This window comes from Maylandia zebra, linkage group LG12, assembly GCF_041146795.1.
Source record: "Maylandia zebra isolate NMK-2024a linkage group LG12, Mzebra_GT3a, whole genome shotgun sequence".
Lineage (NCBI taxonomy): Eukaryota > Metazoa > Chordata > Actinopteri > Cichliformes > Cichlidae > Maylandia > Maylandia zebra.
The window spans coordinates 28,714,069-28,732,710 of NC_135178.1; the positions used below are offsets into that span (position 1 = coordinate 28,714,069).

General features: G+C 38.1%; 2 protein-coding genes across 5 annotated transcripts in view; both read left to right on the forward strand.

Annotated features, from left to right (window-relative positions):
- Window positions 1-159: 159 nt before the first annotated feature.
- utp15 (UTP15 small subunit processome component) lies at window positions 160-7,098 on the forward strand. Its single transcript, XM_004546996.5, has 12 exons — window positions 160-339; window positions 904-1,015; window positions 1,518-1,610; window positions 1,774-1,958; window positions 2,776-2,954; window positions 3,316-3,441; window positions 4,292-4,427; window positions 4,622-4,706; window positions 4,900-5,055; window positions 5,204-5,305; window positions 5,486-5,619; window positions 6,405-7,098. The coding sequence occupies exons 2-12, from the start codon at window positions 926-928 to the stop codon at window positions 6,703-6,705; spliced, it is 1,587 nt and encodes a 528-aa protein (XP_004547053.1). The 5' UTR covers window positions 160-339; window positions 904-925; the 3' UTR covers window positions 6,706-7,098.
- A 216-nt stretch (window positions 7,099-7,314) lies between these two features.
- The window catches only part of LOC101480759 (rho guanine nucleotide exchange factor 28), a 45,320-nt gene continuing 33,992 nt past the window's right edge, over window positions 7,315-18,642 (forward strand). For 2 of the 4 annotated variants that reach the window (XM_024804393.2, XM_024804392.2), the window contains exons 1-8: window positions 7,315-7,512; window positions 8,345-8,377; window positions 11,562-11,703; window positions 12,789-12,898; window positions 13,124-13,310; window positions 16,579-16,762; window positions 17,742-17,943; window positions 18,237-18,312. In XM_024804393.2, the coding sequence (XP_024660161.2) occupies window positions 8,345-8,377; window positions 11,562-11,703; window positions 12,789-12,898; window positions 13,124-13,310; window positions 16,579-16,762; window positions 17,742-17,943; window positions 18,237-18,312 (934 nt within the window). In that variant the 5' untranslated portion in view covers window positions 7,315-7,512. Of the gene's footprint in view, window positions 7,513-8,155; window positions 8,243-8,344; window positions 8,378-11,561; window positions 11,704-12,788; window positions 12,899-13,123; window positions 13,311-16,578; window positions 16,763-17,741; window positions 17,944-18,236; window positions 18,313-18,642 lie in introns of all 4 variants that reach the window. The other 2 variants (XM_076891010.1, XM_024804394.2) reach the window with 2 other exon arrangements.

Below are 18,642 nucleotides of genomic sequence, written 5' to 3' on the forward strand. Positions count from 1 at the left end.
ATGATCAGATTTCATTAGCAGAAAAATACATATATTTACTTAATATCCAAATATTATCGTTCTATTAGCTTTATTACCAATCACATATATTAACAAAATTACATATAAATATAAAGGCTTTCACTTTAAGTATTCATTTAGTGAACATTTTACGGTATTCCACAACGGAAGTAGTCACGCATGTAGTCATGGCGTCCTCCTGTTCACGAGAGACAACGTGATTACTCGATAACATGAGAAACTTTTTGTTTACTTAGACAGCCAATATCAGTATCATCCAATTTCAGCATATCATAAGAAAAAACTACGTTTGCACTTCTGGACTTTTTCACTTGAAAGGTGAGAACCGTCAGAGCTCAGTTTAAAGAAAATGCTAGCTGGCTAAAGTGCAGTGTGCTAGCTAAGTTGTGCCTTACTGAACACGTTGGGCCACTGTCCGAGTAATTAACTGTGTTTGATTTGAATGTAATAACTTTGTAAAACTTTCAGCTATTCGAGAAAAACTGCATGTCTTCGATTGTTATGTACAACAACGCGTTACAGTGAAGTAAAGTCGTTAGGTCGCCAGTTCCAATCTCGGGAAGGTCTAATATTCGAAGTAAAAGGTGGCGAGCACTCCAATACAGTCCGCGTTGAACAGAAAAAAGGTTTAATTTAAAACTGTTTAAATGTTGTTGAAAAATCACAGTGATACTGTCACATTCTGAATTCTGCTGTACTCCCAAACTGAAGCAAAATCATGTTAATGTTATCTAATCTGTTACAATCGAAATAGAATTTACCGTTTTAGACAGAAATGTACGTTTGGATATTGTTGGTCACAAAAGGAGTTCTTGTTTTTCTACCAGCAGTTTTTAAGAGTAAATATGTATCCCTATTTTTATCCCTTATTTATCTTCACAGACGTAAAGTGATTAGCACAGAAATGGCTTCATTTAAACCCACAAAAATTCAAGTTTATCCAAAACTTGGAGAGAAAGTCACTCAAGACACACTCTACTGGAAAAACTACAAGGTAAGACTTTTCTCTCCTATGCGGTTTATTATCAACTAAAAATGTCCTTTATGGTATAATCACTATTTTGGTTTGTTTATTGTCCCCTAAAACTTGTTATTTTAAGACCATTCTATCTCAGTAATGCGTCATTGTCAATGTAATAGCTTAATAACAGAGTTACACTTTTCAGAAGACTAACTCTTCAGCATATTCAGACTTTGGAATTGGACTATGAATAAATAACAAAATATGTTGAAAGAAAATGACTAATTTTAATTACTTTGGCACTGTGCTGTAGTTGTTTGCACTTCGCCTCACAGTAATATGTCCAAAAACATGCTTAACTGGTGATTCTAAATTGACCATATTTTTTAATATTAACCTGATTGGTTGTCTCCATGTTAGCCCTGAAACAGATTAGTGATATCAGATAAGACAACGGAAAGAAAATGGATGGATGACATTTACTAATAATTGCTTTAAATCCTTTTCTCGTCTTACTTTGTTTCTCTTCCTACAGGCTCCAGTCCAGATAAAAGAATTTGGCGCAGTCACAAGCATAGACTTCTCCCCGGTGACTCCACATAATTTTGCTGTGACAGCATTCACAAGAGTATGTTAGCTTTGCTTGTATTAATGTAGAATTTTCCACTCAGTTTAATCTGGGTTCACTTTAACAATTCTGGCTTATACTCGCTTCTTAATGAGTAATAAACTTTTAAGTATGCAGGATGTGTTTAAGATGTCTTCTAATTCAAACACTCATTTTGTTACAGATCCACATTTATGGGCCATTTTCCCAGGAGCCTGTCAAGTCATTTACCCGTTTTAAGGATACAGCTTACTGTGGGAGGTTCAGGTCAGATGGTCAGCTCCTTGTGGCAGGATGTGAGGACTCTGTCGTGCGACTATTTGATGTTAGTGGCAAGGTGGCCCTCAGGCTGTTTAAAGGGCACACAAAGTAAGTTTTACGCAAGCCTCTGTCTGACTTTGACAAAGTGTTCTGTCATAGAATTTAAAGGAAGGGTTACAAAATAAGCTTAATTTCAATTTGCTGATGCACTTTGAGGTTACTACTATTCTTGGCACTCTAACTATCATCTAATTGGCTATGATGGCAGTTAGGAGGAAATGCCTGTGTATCACATTTTCTTTGCTCACTTTCAAATCCACATATAGCCTCTATAGCACTAATGTTGAAGGAACCAAAACAAATCATCACTATTTAAAGTTTGTGGTTTACAGCATGTTGCTGTGTGGTGTTTTTATCTTTAATAATAAAATGTGAGTGAATTGTTGAGGATTCTTACTTTCACCTAATTTCTTTCCTTATGTCACTTTCACCGGTAGTTACAAAAGTAAAAATCAAAACATGTTACTAATGACCATTGCTGATGATTTATTTTATTGTTTATTCAAACATTTTTGACGATTTCAAACTTAATTTTAGTCTTATTGGTTATTACCTGTTCACCTGTAATACTTTTATGACCCACCAGGTGGATACTCTCCACATTAGAAATCAATGGTCTACCACTAAAACCATAATGCTGATGTCCTGTTAAAATGTCTGATTGACTCTGATGAGCTGGCAGTGTCTTATGAGGTTGTTTTTTTTAGTAAAGGAGTAGTTGAATGATGATTTCTTGAGTGATCCATCGACTGAATTTGATGATGACATCAAGAATTCTGACAGCCTGTATTTCTGTCTTATAAAAGTGCAGTCTCAAACGTGAGCTGATATTAATCATGTCATTTGTTTTTTATTTTTTTCCCAGAGCAGTACATTTAACAGACTTCACCTCAGATCGTTACCAGATCCTCACAGGGTCGGATGACTATACTTGTCGACTTTGGGACATTCCAAATGCCACTGAGCTCACCACCTACACAGAACACACAGATTATATTCGCTGTGGTGTCACAAGCAAACTCAACAGAGATCTCTTCATAACTGGTGAGATAGAAGCTCATTTTTAATTGTGTGTGGAAATATCGAGAGGAGGACAGGAAGTTAACATTTTGCCCTGTTGGCATCAATCACACTCATTTTATATTTCAATTTCGAGTGCAATTTTTACCAACAGTCATGTAATGAAAGAAAAACATCTCCTGCACCACATAATGGAGGATTCAAGCAACGAACAGTAATCTCATTAATGTAATGTTAAGACAGAAGTACACTAATTCATATTCAAAGTCAGTAACTGCAGAAAAACTACATAATCTCACTCCAAATGCTACCATCTATTGTTGAATCAAGTGACGCTGCAGATGGCCTGATTTTGTGTGACTAACATTTGATGCTCTTTTTCTAGGATCATATGACCACACAGTGAAACTGTTTGATGCCAGAGTGGAAAAGAGTGTGATAACCATGGACCATGGCCAGCCAGTGGAGAGTGTCCTCCTCTATCCCTCTGAGGGACTTCTTGTGTCTGCAGGTAGTCACCAGTATAATTCATATAATTCAAACACTGACTGTCTGCTGAGCTAATTTTAAGCTTCACACCTTTTTTACTTCCTGGAATTAGTTGGCATACTTTTAGTCATCTGCAGTTTAAAATAATCCTTGTTTATCTTGCACTGGGCCTAGGTGCTGCCCCTAGTAATAATCTATTGTCTGGAACTAGACATGGCTACGAATAGCCTACCTTTAAGCCAGTACTCTTCTTAATAGATGGATGGAGCTGCTGTGCTCACAACCCTTTTATGAAATGACAATTTGAAGGATGACCGACACAAGAGTAGGAGAAAACTGTCTAAAACTGACCACTTAAACCCGGCTGAAACCTGGGTCTGTTTGCCTATACGGATTACCTGTACATATGCTGACTTCATTATTTGAAACTTTGGCCATGTTTAATATGAGCATCCACCATCCTAACACTACATATATTGTAGAAAATAAGGAAAAGCATCATAGACCGCGATTTAATGATTTCATTCTTATGTGCCAGTTCTAAGGCTGAATAAATGGGAAAGTTGTGCCAGGAATGGTATCTGGTGCAAAATCTATGCCAAATTATCCAGCTGCTATGGCAACTACTTGGAATAACTAACTTGTGTTGAGTACTTATTTAGTACTTGTTAAATACTCATTTAGAACGTAATTTTCTTGGACTACAACATAGGGCAACAACAGCAGTCCATTTCATGCTTCACTGTGGCTGCAGTTCAGACAAACGTTACAATAATTTTATTTTATTACGTGCCCTCATCTACAAACCTTACATTATATTTAATCATGGTTAACCACAGCATTAAAAAACCTTCAATCCCTTTTTTTTTCAGGAGGGCGCCATGTGAAGGTTTGGGATCTGCTAAAAGGAGGCCAGCCTCTGGTGTCACTGAAGAACCATCACAAAACTGTCACAAGTTTGGCTCTCAGCAGCAACGGACAGAGACTGCTGTCAGCTTCTCTTGACAGGTAAATGTCAAACGCATGCACGTCTGTCATAACAAAGAAAGAGGAAATGTTCTAACTGGTGGAATCAAACGTCACAATGCTGAATATTTAGTTAATAGTACATGTGTAAATCATGTGCTTGGTTTTGTTCTGTGTACCTAGGGCGTTCATGAAAGGAAAGTTGATTTAATGCATATCCCGTGTTTGTCTTTCAGGCACGTGAAGGTGTACAACACAACAAACTACAAAGTGGTCCACAACTTTGACTATGCTGCTTCTATCCTCAGTCTGGGTTTGGCTGTAAGTCATGCACTTGAGCCTTTGTTAGTTGCTAAAATATATATTTTATTTACTATTTCAACCTTTCTGTAGATGAAGTGCATTCACTGAATACACCACCAAAGTGAGCTTAGATGGGCGAGATCAGCTATAAGAATTCATTCTGTTTCTTTAATTGATAAAAGTAAAACTCTGAATATCTTTTTCTTTTTAGCCGGATGATGCGTCCATTGTTGTGGGTATGACCAACAGTATTCTGAGTATCAAACACAGGAAAAACCAAGAAGATTCAAAGGAAATAGCTGGCCAACAGAGGCGCCGTCCATCGTATCGTGTCTTTGTGAAAGGGAAAAATTATGTCCCTAAACAGGCAAGTTCACGATTAGTAACACGTAGAAGGTGTGAAAATCATTCTCAGATGTAATGCAAAGTGTTAAGTGTTAACACAAAATCAGATTGACTCATGAGACTGTTTGATTTCTCACCCTTGATTCATTCAATTCTTGGTTCTTCTCTAGGATGATTATCTTGTCAGTAAGCCTGTCAAAGAACATTTGGCCAAATATGACAAGCAACTTCAAAGGTTTAACGTATCCAAGGCTTTGGATACAGCTCTGGGGGTATGCAATTTATTGATTTATAGTGTTATCATTATATCATTGCTGAGGTGACTTTTAGTCTCCGTGTTGTTCATTTTACAGTGGGCAGTACACAACAGTATGTGCAGTTATTTTGGAAAAATAAAAGTTTAAAGTATTATTGTGTTTAATGTTCAAAGGTATTGTTTTTTTTGTTTATAGACATATATTAGATTCAGAAAGCCTGAGATCACCGTGGCTGTTATAAAGGAGCTGGATAGAAGAGGAACACTGAAGAATGCACTGGCAGGAAGGGATGAACGAGGGCTCTCTCAGTTACTCAACTTCATCATTGGGTGAGATGCCAGAGAAAACTGAGCCATAATGTTAGCATTATGACCCCTCACAAACGAAGTGAATAACAGCCTCAAGGTCTAAAAAAAATTACACTAATTATTTGATCGGTCACTTTTGGACCACAGACACTTTTGTGTAGTTCCTCTAATTCTTGAAAGACGTCTCTCCAATTTTGTGTGTCTGCACTGCAGGAATTAAAGTGAACTTAGGGAGTTTTTTATTTTTATTTTAAGTACCCGTTTCAGGGTAAAGAACCTTTGGCACAAAAAAATCCCCTTTGACTGATGTAAGTGTGATTTACGAATTTGTAGGTCAACACTTGGTTCTAAAATACGCACTATTACTTTACATCTTTTGTCTAGTGTAGAATTTACAAATGGCTGTCTGAATTCTGAAAATGCTTCACAGAAAGTACCATTGCTCCCAGCGTTTTTTGTTCTTTTTCTGTTTCTATCATGGATAGTACCCCATATAAAACATGGGACACAACCACACGGTAATTACCACATAACAACAGTGCAACAACAGTGGCTGCATATTTAGGTTCTGTCGTAGGGGAATCTACAAAGATTCCCCATGGAAGTAGAAATCAGGTCTTAGCTTGCTCTATGTCTGTGCCTCAGCAGGTTAGAGCTGTTTTGGTGGCACAAAAAGTACCAAAAGAGAAGTCATAATGTTTTGGCTCATTGATTTGAATGCTTTGAGTTTTATAGTTTGCAGCTGTACAACAGATCATGCAGAAAAATGTTTCCCACATTCATTCTTTTTTTTCTGTTTCATCCAGGAACTTGGTTGATGCCAGATTTACTCCTGTCCTCGTAACAGCAGCCGAGATGATCCTGGACATCTATCAGTCAGTCATTGGCCAGTCACCCGTGGTGGACCGACAGCTGCTGCGGTTGCAGGACCTTGTGAAGAGAGAGATCGAGTTCCAGAAGGACCTTTTGGAGGTGTTGGGAATGTTGGACACAATGTTTGCTTCCTCCCTCCCAAGAAAGGAGGTGCCATGCTCTGGCATTGGCAGGTCGAATGGTCTGACTCAGGGAGAACCAAGCACCTCAAAACCACAGCTGCAGGTCACCTGAGACTTATAAGCTACTTTAGACTGGGTTTAAGTACCTTTTAAAACATTTCTTAATGGACCATCAGACGCAAAGCTCCTGTCTAGGACATTTCGAAAAAGAAAGGTGCAAGTTTTAAGAGACTGACGAAACCACAGTCTCACTCTGGTGATTTAATTCAGTGTGACTAGCACAATAAGGATCAGAGAGACCATGCATTTACTGTATGAAGAATATCTGAATGTGTGGATGTAAAGCAAAGCATTTCTTGTATTAGAAAGCTTATAATTGCAAGTTGAATTGTAAATGCGAGTCTGTATGCATGGTAGTGGCTGAGTTCACTGTGAGTGTGTATTTTTATAATGTAAATGTAAATGTTTCATGAGCAAATAAAAAATAAGTCGTTTGCCATTTCCACACTGACTGATTATAATTGTTTAATTGCTTTGAACAACAGGCGCAGTAAATTTCCATTGTTAAAATGAATGTTTTTGTTTATATAGCCTGGCACAGTTTTATCGCCCTCCATTGGGGGGCGCTGTAACCTCAAAGAAACTGAACTTTCACTCGTAAAGGAGGAATTTGCATGTAAGCAGACGGAAGACCGAAGGCTTAAACAGAGACAGGAGAGGATGCTGTGTCAGTGGAGGCTGAGGCTCAGTCTGCAAGCGCATCAGCACCGACTGTCGACCCCTTCCCAACTTGTAGCCTAAATACGGACAGTTGAATTAGCAGTTAGCAAAAGGAGGATGAATCCGAATTAGAGGGATTTTTCTCCCCCACATATAAGCGTGCTGCCAAGGTTCTGTCGGAGTTTGAGCCCCTGTGCAGGTGGGTGCGTCAATATTTTACTTGAGGAATTAGTTCAGTGTGTGTTTTGCATGCAGTCTTACTGACAGTTTGCTAACTCGTTAAGACTCCCAAAACAGCGTAATTTAAAAAGCTTTTAACAATAAGTAAAATGACTTTGAGCCATCAAGAAAAAATACAATTGCACCTTAAGATAGGTGGAGGATATTTTATGAGAAATAGCCACTGACGTCCCAACTGGGATGAGCACTTCTGCTGTGTCATATAGCTAGCATATTTACAAAATAGCGCAAAGTCCCCCTACCCCCTTTAAATAGTTTTTCCTTTGACACTCTGATATTTAGTTAATGTTATTTAAAATATATATACCATTTTAAATGTAAATGCAATGCAGTAATTAAAAAAAAAAGCAATTTTTTTCTTTAAAAATAGTTGTTTTACAGGGATTGTGTCCAGTTTAGGAAGTGACCACTGATACAGAACCGATCTGAACCCTGCAGGCTGAAATCCAATCGATTTCCTACTAAACACGCAGGCACACACACACACACACAGCAGATTTGGGAACATTTGGCGTTTCGGTGCTTCAACACACCAAGGCAGAATAGTATCATCATTAAAATCATTATTCTTGGGATCAAAAGATTATCCTGTCTCATCACAGGACCCCTGACTCAGCACGGCACATAAAAGGTTTGGTAATCTCTTCAGGATCAGAGGAAAAAGCAGAATAACCAAAATAACAAAAGAGGTAATGGGTAGTCACATGGCCACTCCAAGTGTGCAGTGTGTTTTCTCTTTTTCATTTTAGTCTCTCAGTTATCTTTTTGTTTTATGTTTGTCTTCCCTGCAGATGGAACTGAGCAGAAGAAAAGTGCCTCTGTATGTAAGTATGCGCCCCAGTTTGCAGCCTAGATCAGCTTCTTAAATTAATCTCAACAGTTAGTTTTCCCTCTGGAAAATCTCTAAAAATTGAGTTTGGAATTCAGTGAGAGATCAGCATCCTTGTTTATAAAATGAAAGTCACTGACAGATTGTGCTGTGTCTGAAAGGGTGTGACTGATATGTCTTCCTATGTCTGTTCATCATGTTAGCTGTAGTTTCTCTGTACGATTTATTTAAATGTGAACCCAGTGACCCTTTCACTGTGTTGTTGGAAATGGTGTTTTCAGACATATGAATAAATCATTTCTGTGTTGTTGTTTTTTTGTTTGTTTGTTTGTTTTGCTGTTGAACGCTAATTCAAAGTAACTCAGGGAAAAAAATAAACACATCTATCAGCACATAGGTGACAATAAGATCCTGGCATTTGTGTAGCTACCTACCAAATTGGTAACTCCGTGATTCATTCGCAGTGATGTTTTTTATTTGTATTTTACTTGATGAAAGAGAAATTGTAATTGCTGTGTATTTGATATGTGGCGTTTTTGATCATGGTAACCCTTTGAACCCCTGCTGCCTGTGATTAAGCTGTACACAAACAGGGCATGACTTTGGTCAAATATTATTTTTATTGGTTTGGTGGCCAAACAGTGCAAGAAAAATCATGCTCCTTTCGAGATCAAAGGCAGATGTTTTGCTCACATTTAGTTCAGTAATCTATAACTAATGTCATGCCCCTGATAGTTATTACAATTTTTAAAACTCAAAAGCATGTGTCTGAAAGTGTGTGTCTGTTACTATTGTGATCATTGTCCTGTTGCATGACCCAGTTTCAGCCAATCTTTAACTGTTGGGACAGTTTGACTCTAGAATACTTTGGCATACAGATGCTCCACTCAATGACTCCAATGTGCCCAGGTCCTTTGGCTGTTTGTGCTGATATGCTGTGCTTGTTTTTTGCCAAATAGGGCACTGTGCATTATGACCATCTCCACTTTGGTCTCCTCTGTCCAAAAGACGTTGTTCCAGAAGTCTGTTGATTTGTTCAGGTGCAACTTTGCAGACTTTATAGGATAATTTGATCACATACAGAAAAATGCTTTGTTGTATTAGTGCAGATCACTTAGCAACACAACAATGCATTTGACCAAGTGTATGACACTGGATTTCTGCATTTTCTGGATAATATTTTTGAAACATAACATTAACCTAAGTATTATAACAAACCAAGCACACCCCTTTGCGAAAACAAAACAACTTGAGTAACAGTAAATGGAGCAGAATCACTGAACTGGTCGAGTCAAACTTGGAGGCAGCCCACCCAGCAACTGACAGGACCTATAGGATGTGCTGCCAACATCCCTGTCAGGCACCACAAGACAAGCACAGAGCTCTCATACTCATACCTCAGCAAGTCAGAGCTATTTTGGCAGCATCACTTGGATCTAAACAGTATGAGACAAGTGGTTTTGATATTGTAGCTGATTGGTGTATGTGCTCACATCCACATAATAATATGCTATCCTTCAAGGTGCAAGACAAAGTAAAAAGTAGCATATGGCCACACTGGCACACTTCATATCATTGAAAGCACCAGAAATAGTTTTGTTTGAAAGTCTGCTCCAATCCATTCTTCTTCTGCCTCTGGCATTATCAACAGATATTTCCAGTATTTCATTTAGTGACCACATTACCATTAGTGGTCACGGTCTGGTCAATCATACAGATGTAGAGAGTCTTAATGAGGGTCCAGGAGAAGCCTGGTTGACGTTTGAGGATTTGTGGTCAAATAGAAATCTTCCAGACATGAAGAAATAAATAAGTGAACGCAAAGGTTAGATTAGGTGAGACAATGAGAAATGGAGGCAGGATTACTCAAAGTGTCCTTATTTTAGTCAATAAGAGGAGTGAAAGCAAAAAGCCTCTGGTTGTATTAACCATGAGAAATCAGGTCAGCTGTTGAGGCCAAAAGAAAGACTACTGAAAATACACTCTTAAGCCATCTACACTAATCTGTAATGTATATTGCATTTCACGGTAAACCTTACCTTTAGGACCTACATTTTGGCTGCAGCTTTTTTTGCCTCAGGCCTGTTCCTCTACTCCCGCCTCAGTCAGTCTTTTGATAGGTTTCCAAGAATAACCCACACAATATGTCTTGTGGCCTCAATACACTGGTCTATTGAGGCCACTGTAGGTGGACAAATTGATATTGTCTACAATAGATTTCTTCCCCTGTGACTGTTGGATGGTGGTGAAAAAGCAGCAGCTCTGTTAAAAGACAACTAGCCTGGGAAGCTTTTATTTTGTAGCTAGTGAAGCTAGTTCATGTTCAGCCTTTATACTTGAAATCTTTTGGTTGCATTAGTTATAACCACGTATTCAAAGTGGAAGCATCACATGAAGACAACAGCATGGACCCAGAAATGTGCAAAGATGCAGAAATCTGTTGAAAAACTTTGGAGACTGCAAAAAGTAGCAACTAGCCAAAGAACATAGTGGATGTATTTATATGTACTTGTGAGTAAAGAGTGAGTGCTAGACTTTCTCAAGTGGTTACTAAGAAGACTGATTAAATGCTAGTGTTGTTTATATTTACTGAAAGTGTGAATAAGCAGCTGTTTTCTCACAATTGCCATATGAACAGCTTGCCACTTTTTGGCTGACAAGTTAAAAAAATGAATAGCTTGTGCTTTCAATATAACATAAATATTATTTCAATATATAAAACCTCAAGGTCTCAGCAAATCAGATTTCTGGGATCCTTAAAGACTTGTATTGTTTTAATATAATTAACAGAACAGTTATAGGATGTCTTATTTTTAGATGTGTACTAGTCGATTTATTTATTTATTATTATTATTATTTATTATTTATTATTTGTATCATTCTTTCTTTTGCCTTAAATGAGAAATCTAAAGTCTTGTAGCCTGTCTGGATCAGGACAGGTCTTTGAGGAGGCGCTAAGGCATTCCTGTTTTTATTGAGGAGGGATGGTTTATTGTACCCTCGAGAGGAATGCTATCAGGGGATTTTGTGTACTTTACAGAAATCTAGAACATCAGAATCAGAATAAAGTCTTGCTCTAAAATGAGCCTGTATACTTAACAATAGATGTATTTTTTTGATCGGTAGCGTCTTTCTTCTTTGTTTTTCCTCTCGACCTCTTCCACCTTCATTTATCCCAGGGCGAAGCAAAGGTATTTGCATTGCTGGATGGTTTTGACTCTGCGCCAGAAGATGCAGAGGTTTACATTGTTTTGGAAGGATCCACACTGATCCATGTCACCAGGGCTCACAGTGATGTCATGCTCTGCTTTATTGTGCCCGGTATGTTTATGACTTTCTGATGTAAATTACACAGTGATTTAAGACTGTGTAAAAGTCTTAAATCACCCTCTATTTCTTTGTATTTTCCTAGGAAAATTAGAAATACATACAGCGAACATACATGGAAATATAGTTTCCTCACTGTTTCAGTACCTTCGGATGGTTTCTTAGATCAACTGAATAACAAGATGCTTCTCTCGGATCCTGTGTCACAACTTTGCTCAATTTTTTTTCTGCCTATTTCTTAACATGGTTTTCAGATAGTGTTCCTCCATTTTAATGTTTGTTTGTTTTTTAGGCCTTCCACTTCTTTTGTCCTTGACTTATTTGGATATCCTGAAGCTATTGCTTAAAGAAAACTCATAAAAATTACATGAAAGTTTGGCTCTTTGGAAGCAAAATGTAAAGAAATGACGGGTGCTTTAGGATTTTTGCACAATATTTTATGTTCTCATGTCTAATGCCGTATTTTGGTATTTTACGAAGCCATCGTCAAACATTAGTATATTCTAGCAATCCCATGTTTTTCCACTTTTTCACTTCCGATTATATATCAGAATACCTAAAAGAAGTATGTATTTGAATTTGGCTTACACATAAACATGTCCCTACAGTGGCTTGAGGTCTGACAGGGTGCAGAATCTTAGCAGCTTCCACATAGGAGTGAAACAGCTCCATGAACAATATGTCATTATTACTGAGCCTCTGTGTAGGTTGACTCAAACAACAGGCAGTCCTGCAGGCTTTGCACTCTCAAACATACTAACTCAATGCAGAAATGCAGAAAACAAAAAGTGCCTTTGTTAGCATCCAAAAAGAAAAGCTGATACTCAAACATATCCAAGGGCTTGGAGGCATTCTTAAAGCCCTGTAACCATAGTGTGTTTTTGTAGTGTTGACTCATTTCTCACAAACCATAAATCCTTTTGATAGATTTCCTTTCACCCTTTTGGGCTTCTATTTCTGTTTATTAAACACAGTTTGAACAAAAAAATCTGTAACTTTTGGAGTTTTTTGTTCCACCATATAAAAAGATATTGTTTATTTAACTGATGTTAAATATAACTTTTGTTGTGCTTGCTTAGGCCATAATCTGGCAGAGATGGTTTCTGTCCAGGCATACCTGTGCTCTGAAACTATACCTCTCACCTGGGTAGGCGAGGCTTCATTAGAGTATGTTCATGATGATGCTCAGGTAAGAAAAGCCAAAAAAAGTGTGCTTGTGGTAAAAATTACATGTTAATACAGTTTTTTCTTGTGCACGTGCTTTTTAGTTCATATATAATTGATAAGAATTCTACTGACATTTTTTTATTGGAATGGGAAACGCTCCAATACAAAGGCAGCAGTGAAAATAATGTTTTGTAGAGCTCTTCAGTTACACCTGATTGTATCTTATTCACAACTGGCACCCTTACAGGACCTCGCAGAGCACCTGGTAATCCATGGACATTGTCTGAACTCCACGGATCACAACGAGCTGAGCAGCCTCTTCAACCTGGGCCAGCAGAGCTCCCATTGGGCTATGGATCACCGAGTGGCCCTGGCTATGGCTAACCTCGATATCCCCCCAAACTGGAATGTACTCGGGAGCCACAGTGGAGACGGTGAGAGCTGCACTGTCTTATCTTGCAGAACAGGGATTCCTACACAGTTATGCTTATCAAAGACACATAAAATGCAGTTTTTATTTCATGAAAAAATGTATTTAAAAATACAAAAAATTGAAAATTCTTAAAATGGTACACTCTGTTTATCCAAACAAAGTTGTAGCTTGGAAAATGTCATGTTAGAGGGAGGGGTTTTAATTAAAGAGTGGATTTACAGACAAGGATAATATATTTAATTATGTACACGTTTATTCATACAAAAAAACAAAAAAGAGGACAGCTATAGATTAGAAATGTAGCTGACGGCCTTTGTCATAATGCATCACTCAGCACTGTCCTGGTAACTATACCAGGAGGTTGAACTCTTCAACTCTGCAACCCCTCTGCCCACCTTCTCCCCAGCCATTATTCCCATTTTCCATGCTCACCAGGCTGAAATCGGAAGTGAACATGGTCCAACGTGTTCCTCTGTTAAATTCATCAAAGCCAATTAAGCAGCATGTAATGTGGTTAATAGAGCCTTTCCATCTGGAAGTAGCCCTAGGCAGAGCTCAATAAATCTGAGCGAGCATGTGTTTGTGTGTTTGCGTGTGGCCTGTGTGTGTGCTGACCACCAAGTTTACTAGATGCCACCATCTGTTTGTATGATCTGAGTGTTTGTGTAGGGCCACCTACATAAATAACAAACTAGATTTAGCTGTAATATAGTTATGGCAGTCTGTTTCATTGCAACGTCTCTCTCTAAATGTCTGCAGTTAATTTGATAACACTGCTTATGACATCATTCTATTGCCGATGCTTAATACAGCTCAATGATCAATCCCCGAATCTCCTAAGTACTCACTGTTTGCATGCAGTGCTTTCAATAAAAATTTAAAAGCACTGGAACATCTTAACAAATCCTTGTTACTGTCACAAAGACAAAAGATGACACTGGAGGTAATCATGTTCTTCCTGAGAACATTTCTTAAACTGAGCATACTAGAAAAATTGTAGCGTTGTATTAACGTGCATTTCAATGCTCCGGACCTGCAAAATGCCAAAACGTCTGTCGTTGTTCACAGTTGCTGATGATCAGTTAATGAAGTGCATTTTATCAGTCACACCTGACTGTTACACACTCTCTTAGTTCTTATGGAAGCAACAAGTGTGGCCTTAGTCTTTCACAGGACTGCATGGAAAGCTGTTTGTTCTTCACATGGCTGTATTCATTATATTAAAAATAGAAGCTGCACAGTAGGAAGTCAGTACAGTCAGTAGTAGTCAGTGCAGCTTTCATGACATTTGCATTTTTATTTTTACAGTATGTCTTCTGTCCACCCTACTTTTCAAATATGCACTAAATCCTGGCATGGATGCCAGTGTTGCACATTTTTGGAGAGAGATTCTGTCATTCTTTTTCAGCTGTTCTTTCTTAGGTTGTTTTGTTCTGCCTTTCTCTTCACATGTTATTATTGGATTTAGGTGGCAACACACTTGACCAAGTCTTCAGAATCTTTACTGATTCAGTCATTGAACTTTGGATTTTTGTCAGAGGATAAAGCCTAGTACACCTCTCCTGACAGGTTTCTGGAGATTAGGAGTCATTTTATTAGGAAGCATTCTGGTTAATTTTCAGACATTAATGGCTCCATCTATAAGTCATCTCCTGACATCTTTTGCACTCGCCACACTGTCACCTCTGTGCCTCATTATTTCAACTTTTCAATTCAAGTCAGTTTTATTTATATATTGTATTTATAGCACCAATTCATAACAACAGTCAGCTCATGGTTCTTCTGTGTGTATTTACTCTGGTAGTCCTGGCCAAGTTCATGCTGCACCCAGTCAGAGCTGTAAAAATGTATCTCACCCAGTATTCGTCAGGCACCTTTTCATGTTCATTAGCAAAGTTTAATCTTGCAGCAATGTGCTGAACAGCAAGCCAGGACATTTTTTTTCTTGGACTCTCTCCACAGAGGTTGTTATGCAATGTTCTTCATACTGAATGAGCTGTCACAAAAACTCAAGATTTCAATTGGTAAGCCTTATGCTAAGTACGAAGCGCTTCCTGTCTGTTTTATGAAGCTAGATTCTTCACATCATGCACCGTCTTTGGCATTATTTCAGGAGGAAGCTCACAGCAGCCTAATTAGTTGTACTGTGACTCATTCTCATTACTTCTACAAGTATATAAAAACTGATATTTTTAGTTATTGTTTTTACTATTTCTTCTTTTAAAAGTATAAAATCTTGAAATAATTATTTTTTGTTTTACTTTCGCTGGTAATTTATTTCAGTGTGAACCCATGTAAATCCATGATGCACTTATGCATCGTGATAGAAACATCAAAGTATAAAAGGAAGAGAAAAACTAAACATGGGACCATTCTGATTCTTTTATAAAAACCTTTTCTTTAGTTAGTATAACTGGAAGTCACAGGTGTATTCTCTTTATTTCTACTTTTGGGACTGAAGTTTCAGTTTAGTTTCTCTAAAGTATGTTTTATCCTCTGTAAAGGGAAATACCCTAGTTGTCAGCTTAGAAATATTGTGATTCTGAAAAGGTGATACAGTCCTGAATTATTTGAAGTTTAAGTGCTCTTGCACAGAGCTTGACTCATTTCTCATCATCCTGCGGGTATTTCTTAATCTTTACACAGCTACCCATTACAGTAAAAAGGGCAAACTGTATGGTATCACAATGTAAAAAAAAAAAAAAAAAACTACCATTTTTATGATGAGATGACAATTTTAAGTGATACCAAGTGTTGCTTCTGTTATATTTGTATATTTTTCCTGCAATTTATTCTTTTCAGACAGCATTTGTAATTTATATCGGAGTTAACTAACGTACTTTAATGTAAATTTATTCTCTCTTTTAAGGTATAGTAATAAGATAAAAAAAAAACTTGTTAGAGAGTAAAATGTTTTTCGGCTGGAGCAGTTTTATCTGGTACAGATAGAAATCTTGTCGGACTGCATTAAATGGCAGACACAAATCTAAGAAGTCGTCACATTTGTAGACTGTCTGTTGTCACGATCTTGTTAAAAGGCTTCTGTTGCCTTAAAATAGGTCAGTGGACCAGAGGGATCCAGTGCTGTGTAAGAATAGAAATCAGTTAGTGACAGTTCAGATAGTTATCCTAATTAGACGGTTATCCAGATTTCTGACATGCTAGTTTCCTCCTGGTTAAGCAGTTGTCTTGGATCCCGCTGCATTCTTTCATGTCTTCAGAGATGTCATTTTTTAAAATTGTAATATATTTTTCTCCCTATTCTCCAGAGCACTGTCCCAGAGAGTCTCCCCTCCACCTAGCTGTTCGATGGGGTATGTGTCGACTTGCAGAGCTGTTGCTTTGCCAGCCTGGGGGTTTGATGGCTGTCAATCTGCCAAACGAAAATGGAGTCACGCCGCTGCAGCTGGCACAGACAGCAGGCAACACTGAACTGTTGGAGCTGCTCTCCAAGTAAGATTATAAACTTTAACGAGGTGCTTCCAGGAGAGACTCTGACAAATGAATGACTGTTTTGATAAAACATTGTGTATTCAGGGTAGAAGTTTCCTGTGCTCCTGTCAGGGCTCTGTGTGCAGGCGGATGGAGAGGAGGATCCAAATGCGAGACTCTGAGACTGAATTGAAACTGAGAACCTTAGCTTTATTGCTGGTGATAAAATTCTGAGGGTACGACGCGACACAGAGCATGGGAAAACACAGGGCTTATATACACAGGGTAGTAATGAGGGAATGGGCAACAGGAGGGAAACAAAGCTGGGAGAGATCAGGGCTAACGAGACAGGGGGGAACAAAGCTGCACACACTAACCTAAGACAACGACTTCCACAATAAAACAGGAAACACTACTAAAAGACACGGACAGAAAATAATACATGAAACCACAATTCCTAAAACATGGATAACAGAAACATGAAACTCTAATAATAAACATCATCATCATCACAACAAGAGAATGAGAAAACAAAACACCAAGATAACTGAAACACAAAGTACCAGAGAAACATGAAGAATAATCCATGATGCCAAAGTAAACGAAAACATAATGAACTCAATTGCTGGGTCCAACGGACCCAGAACCATGACAGCTCCACTCTAAGGGAAAACTTTCCTTCAACTATATACACAACCCAGTTTTATGTTTGCTATTATCCTATCCATCCATTTCTAAATTACCAAAATACTGTGATTATATTGAAGTGATGAAGTGCATTTTGTTATTATATGTCACCTGTTTGTGTTACCTGAAAACTCCACCTCTAACTGGATCCACACCCTTACAGGTTAATTTATTTTGCCTACAAGACCAGATCATATGCACTTAATGACAGTAAATGTGATATGCAATATGTTAAAGAAGTTTGGGAAAATAGTAAAAACAGTATTCGAAATATCAACCCTAATGCCTAATATTTTTTTCTGTTGTTTTGCAGCCCACCCAATCCACTAGCTACACCTCCCGCTGGTCTTTCCCAGGTGTGGGCAGACAGATCTCGCCTGCTTAGGTTCTGTCATGACATGGGGAACCTGACTCTGACTGTCAGACAAAACCTGAGGTGGAGCTCGGAGGAGAGCCGACATGCTGACATCCTGCTTCTCAGAGAGCGACTGAGAGATGAGGACTTCCTCAGAGGGGTGAGCAGAACAATATTATGATGGTCGTAAAGATTGTAAAGGTGATATTTGTAAACACAAGAATAAATTAGAAAAAGGTAGTTGATTACAATTATATAAAAGCAAAACAAAAAAAATTACAGATTAAGCTTTTGTTGAGGATGTTTTTTTTTTTTTTTGTTCAAGGTTCTTAAAGGTACTATTAAATTAAGGTTAGGTAGCAGGTGTGCAACTAACTAAACAGAAAAATCAAAACCCATAAATACAATACTTTCTCGAATCTTTTGATTTAAATGCTGCTTTTTCTCCTACAGATCAAAGCACTAAGGAGGGAGCGGGTGGAGACGATCTTAGGGAAGGAAGAACTAGTGGATGATCCTGCAGACAGTGGTATCATACACATTCAATCTGTCTGATTTGTGGGACTTGGAGGCCTGATTAAACTAAACCATGCAGTCTTAGCTCTCCTCTTTCATGTTGAGATGATTTGCTATTTTTCACTGTATTGAATCTACACACTGTGGTGTCATGCAGACTTCAGTAGAAATTGACTGCCCTCATCTGGGCTTTGTGGGTACTGCAAAGATATGGCAAAAAACAAGTCAACTGTATGAAGGTGGTGGTTTGTCATTTCTTTGCTGAATAGATGATCAATCGTTAGTCAGTTATCAGGGAAATAATTAAAAACAATAACAACAGTCTACTTCAAAACTTTCTGCT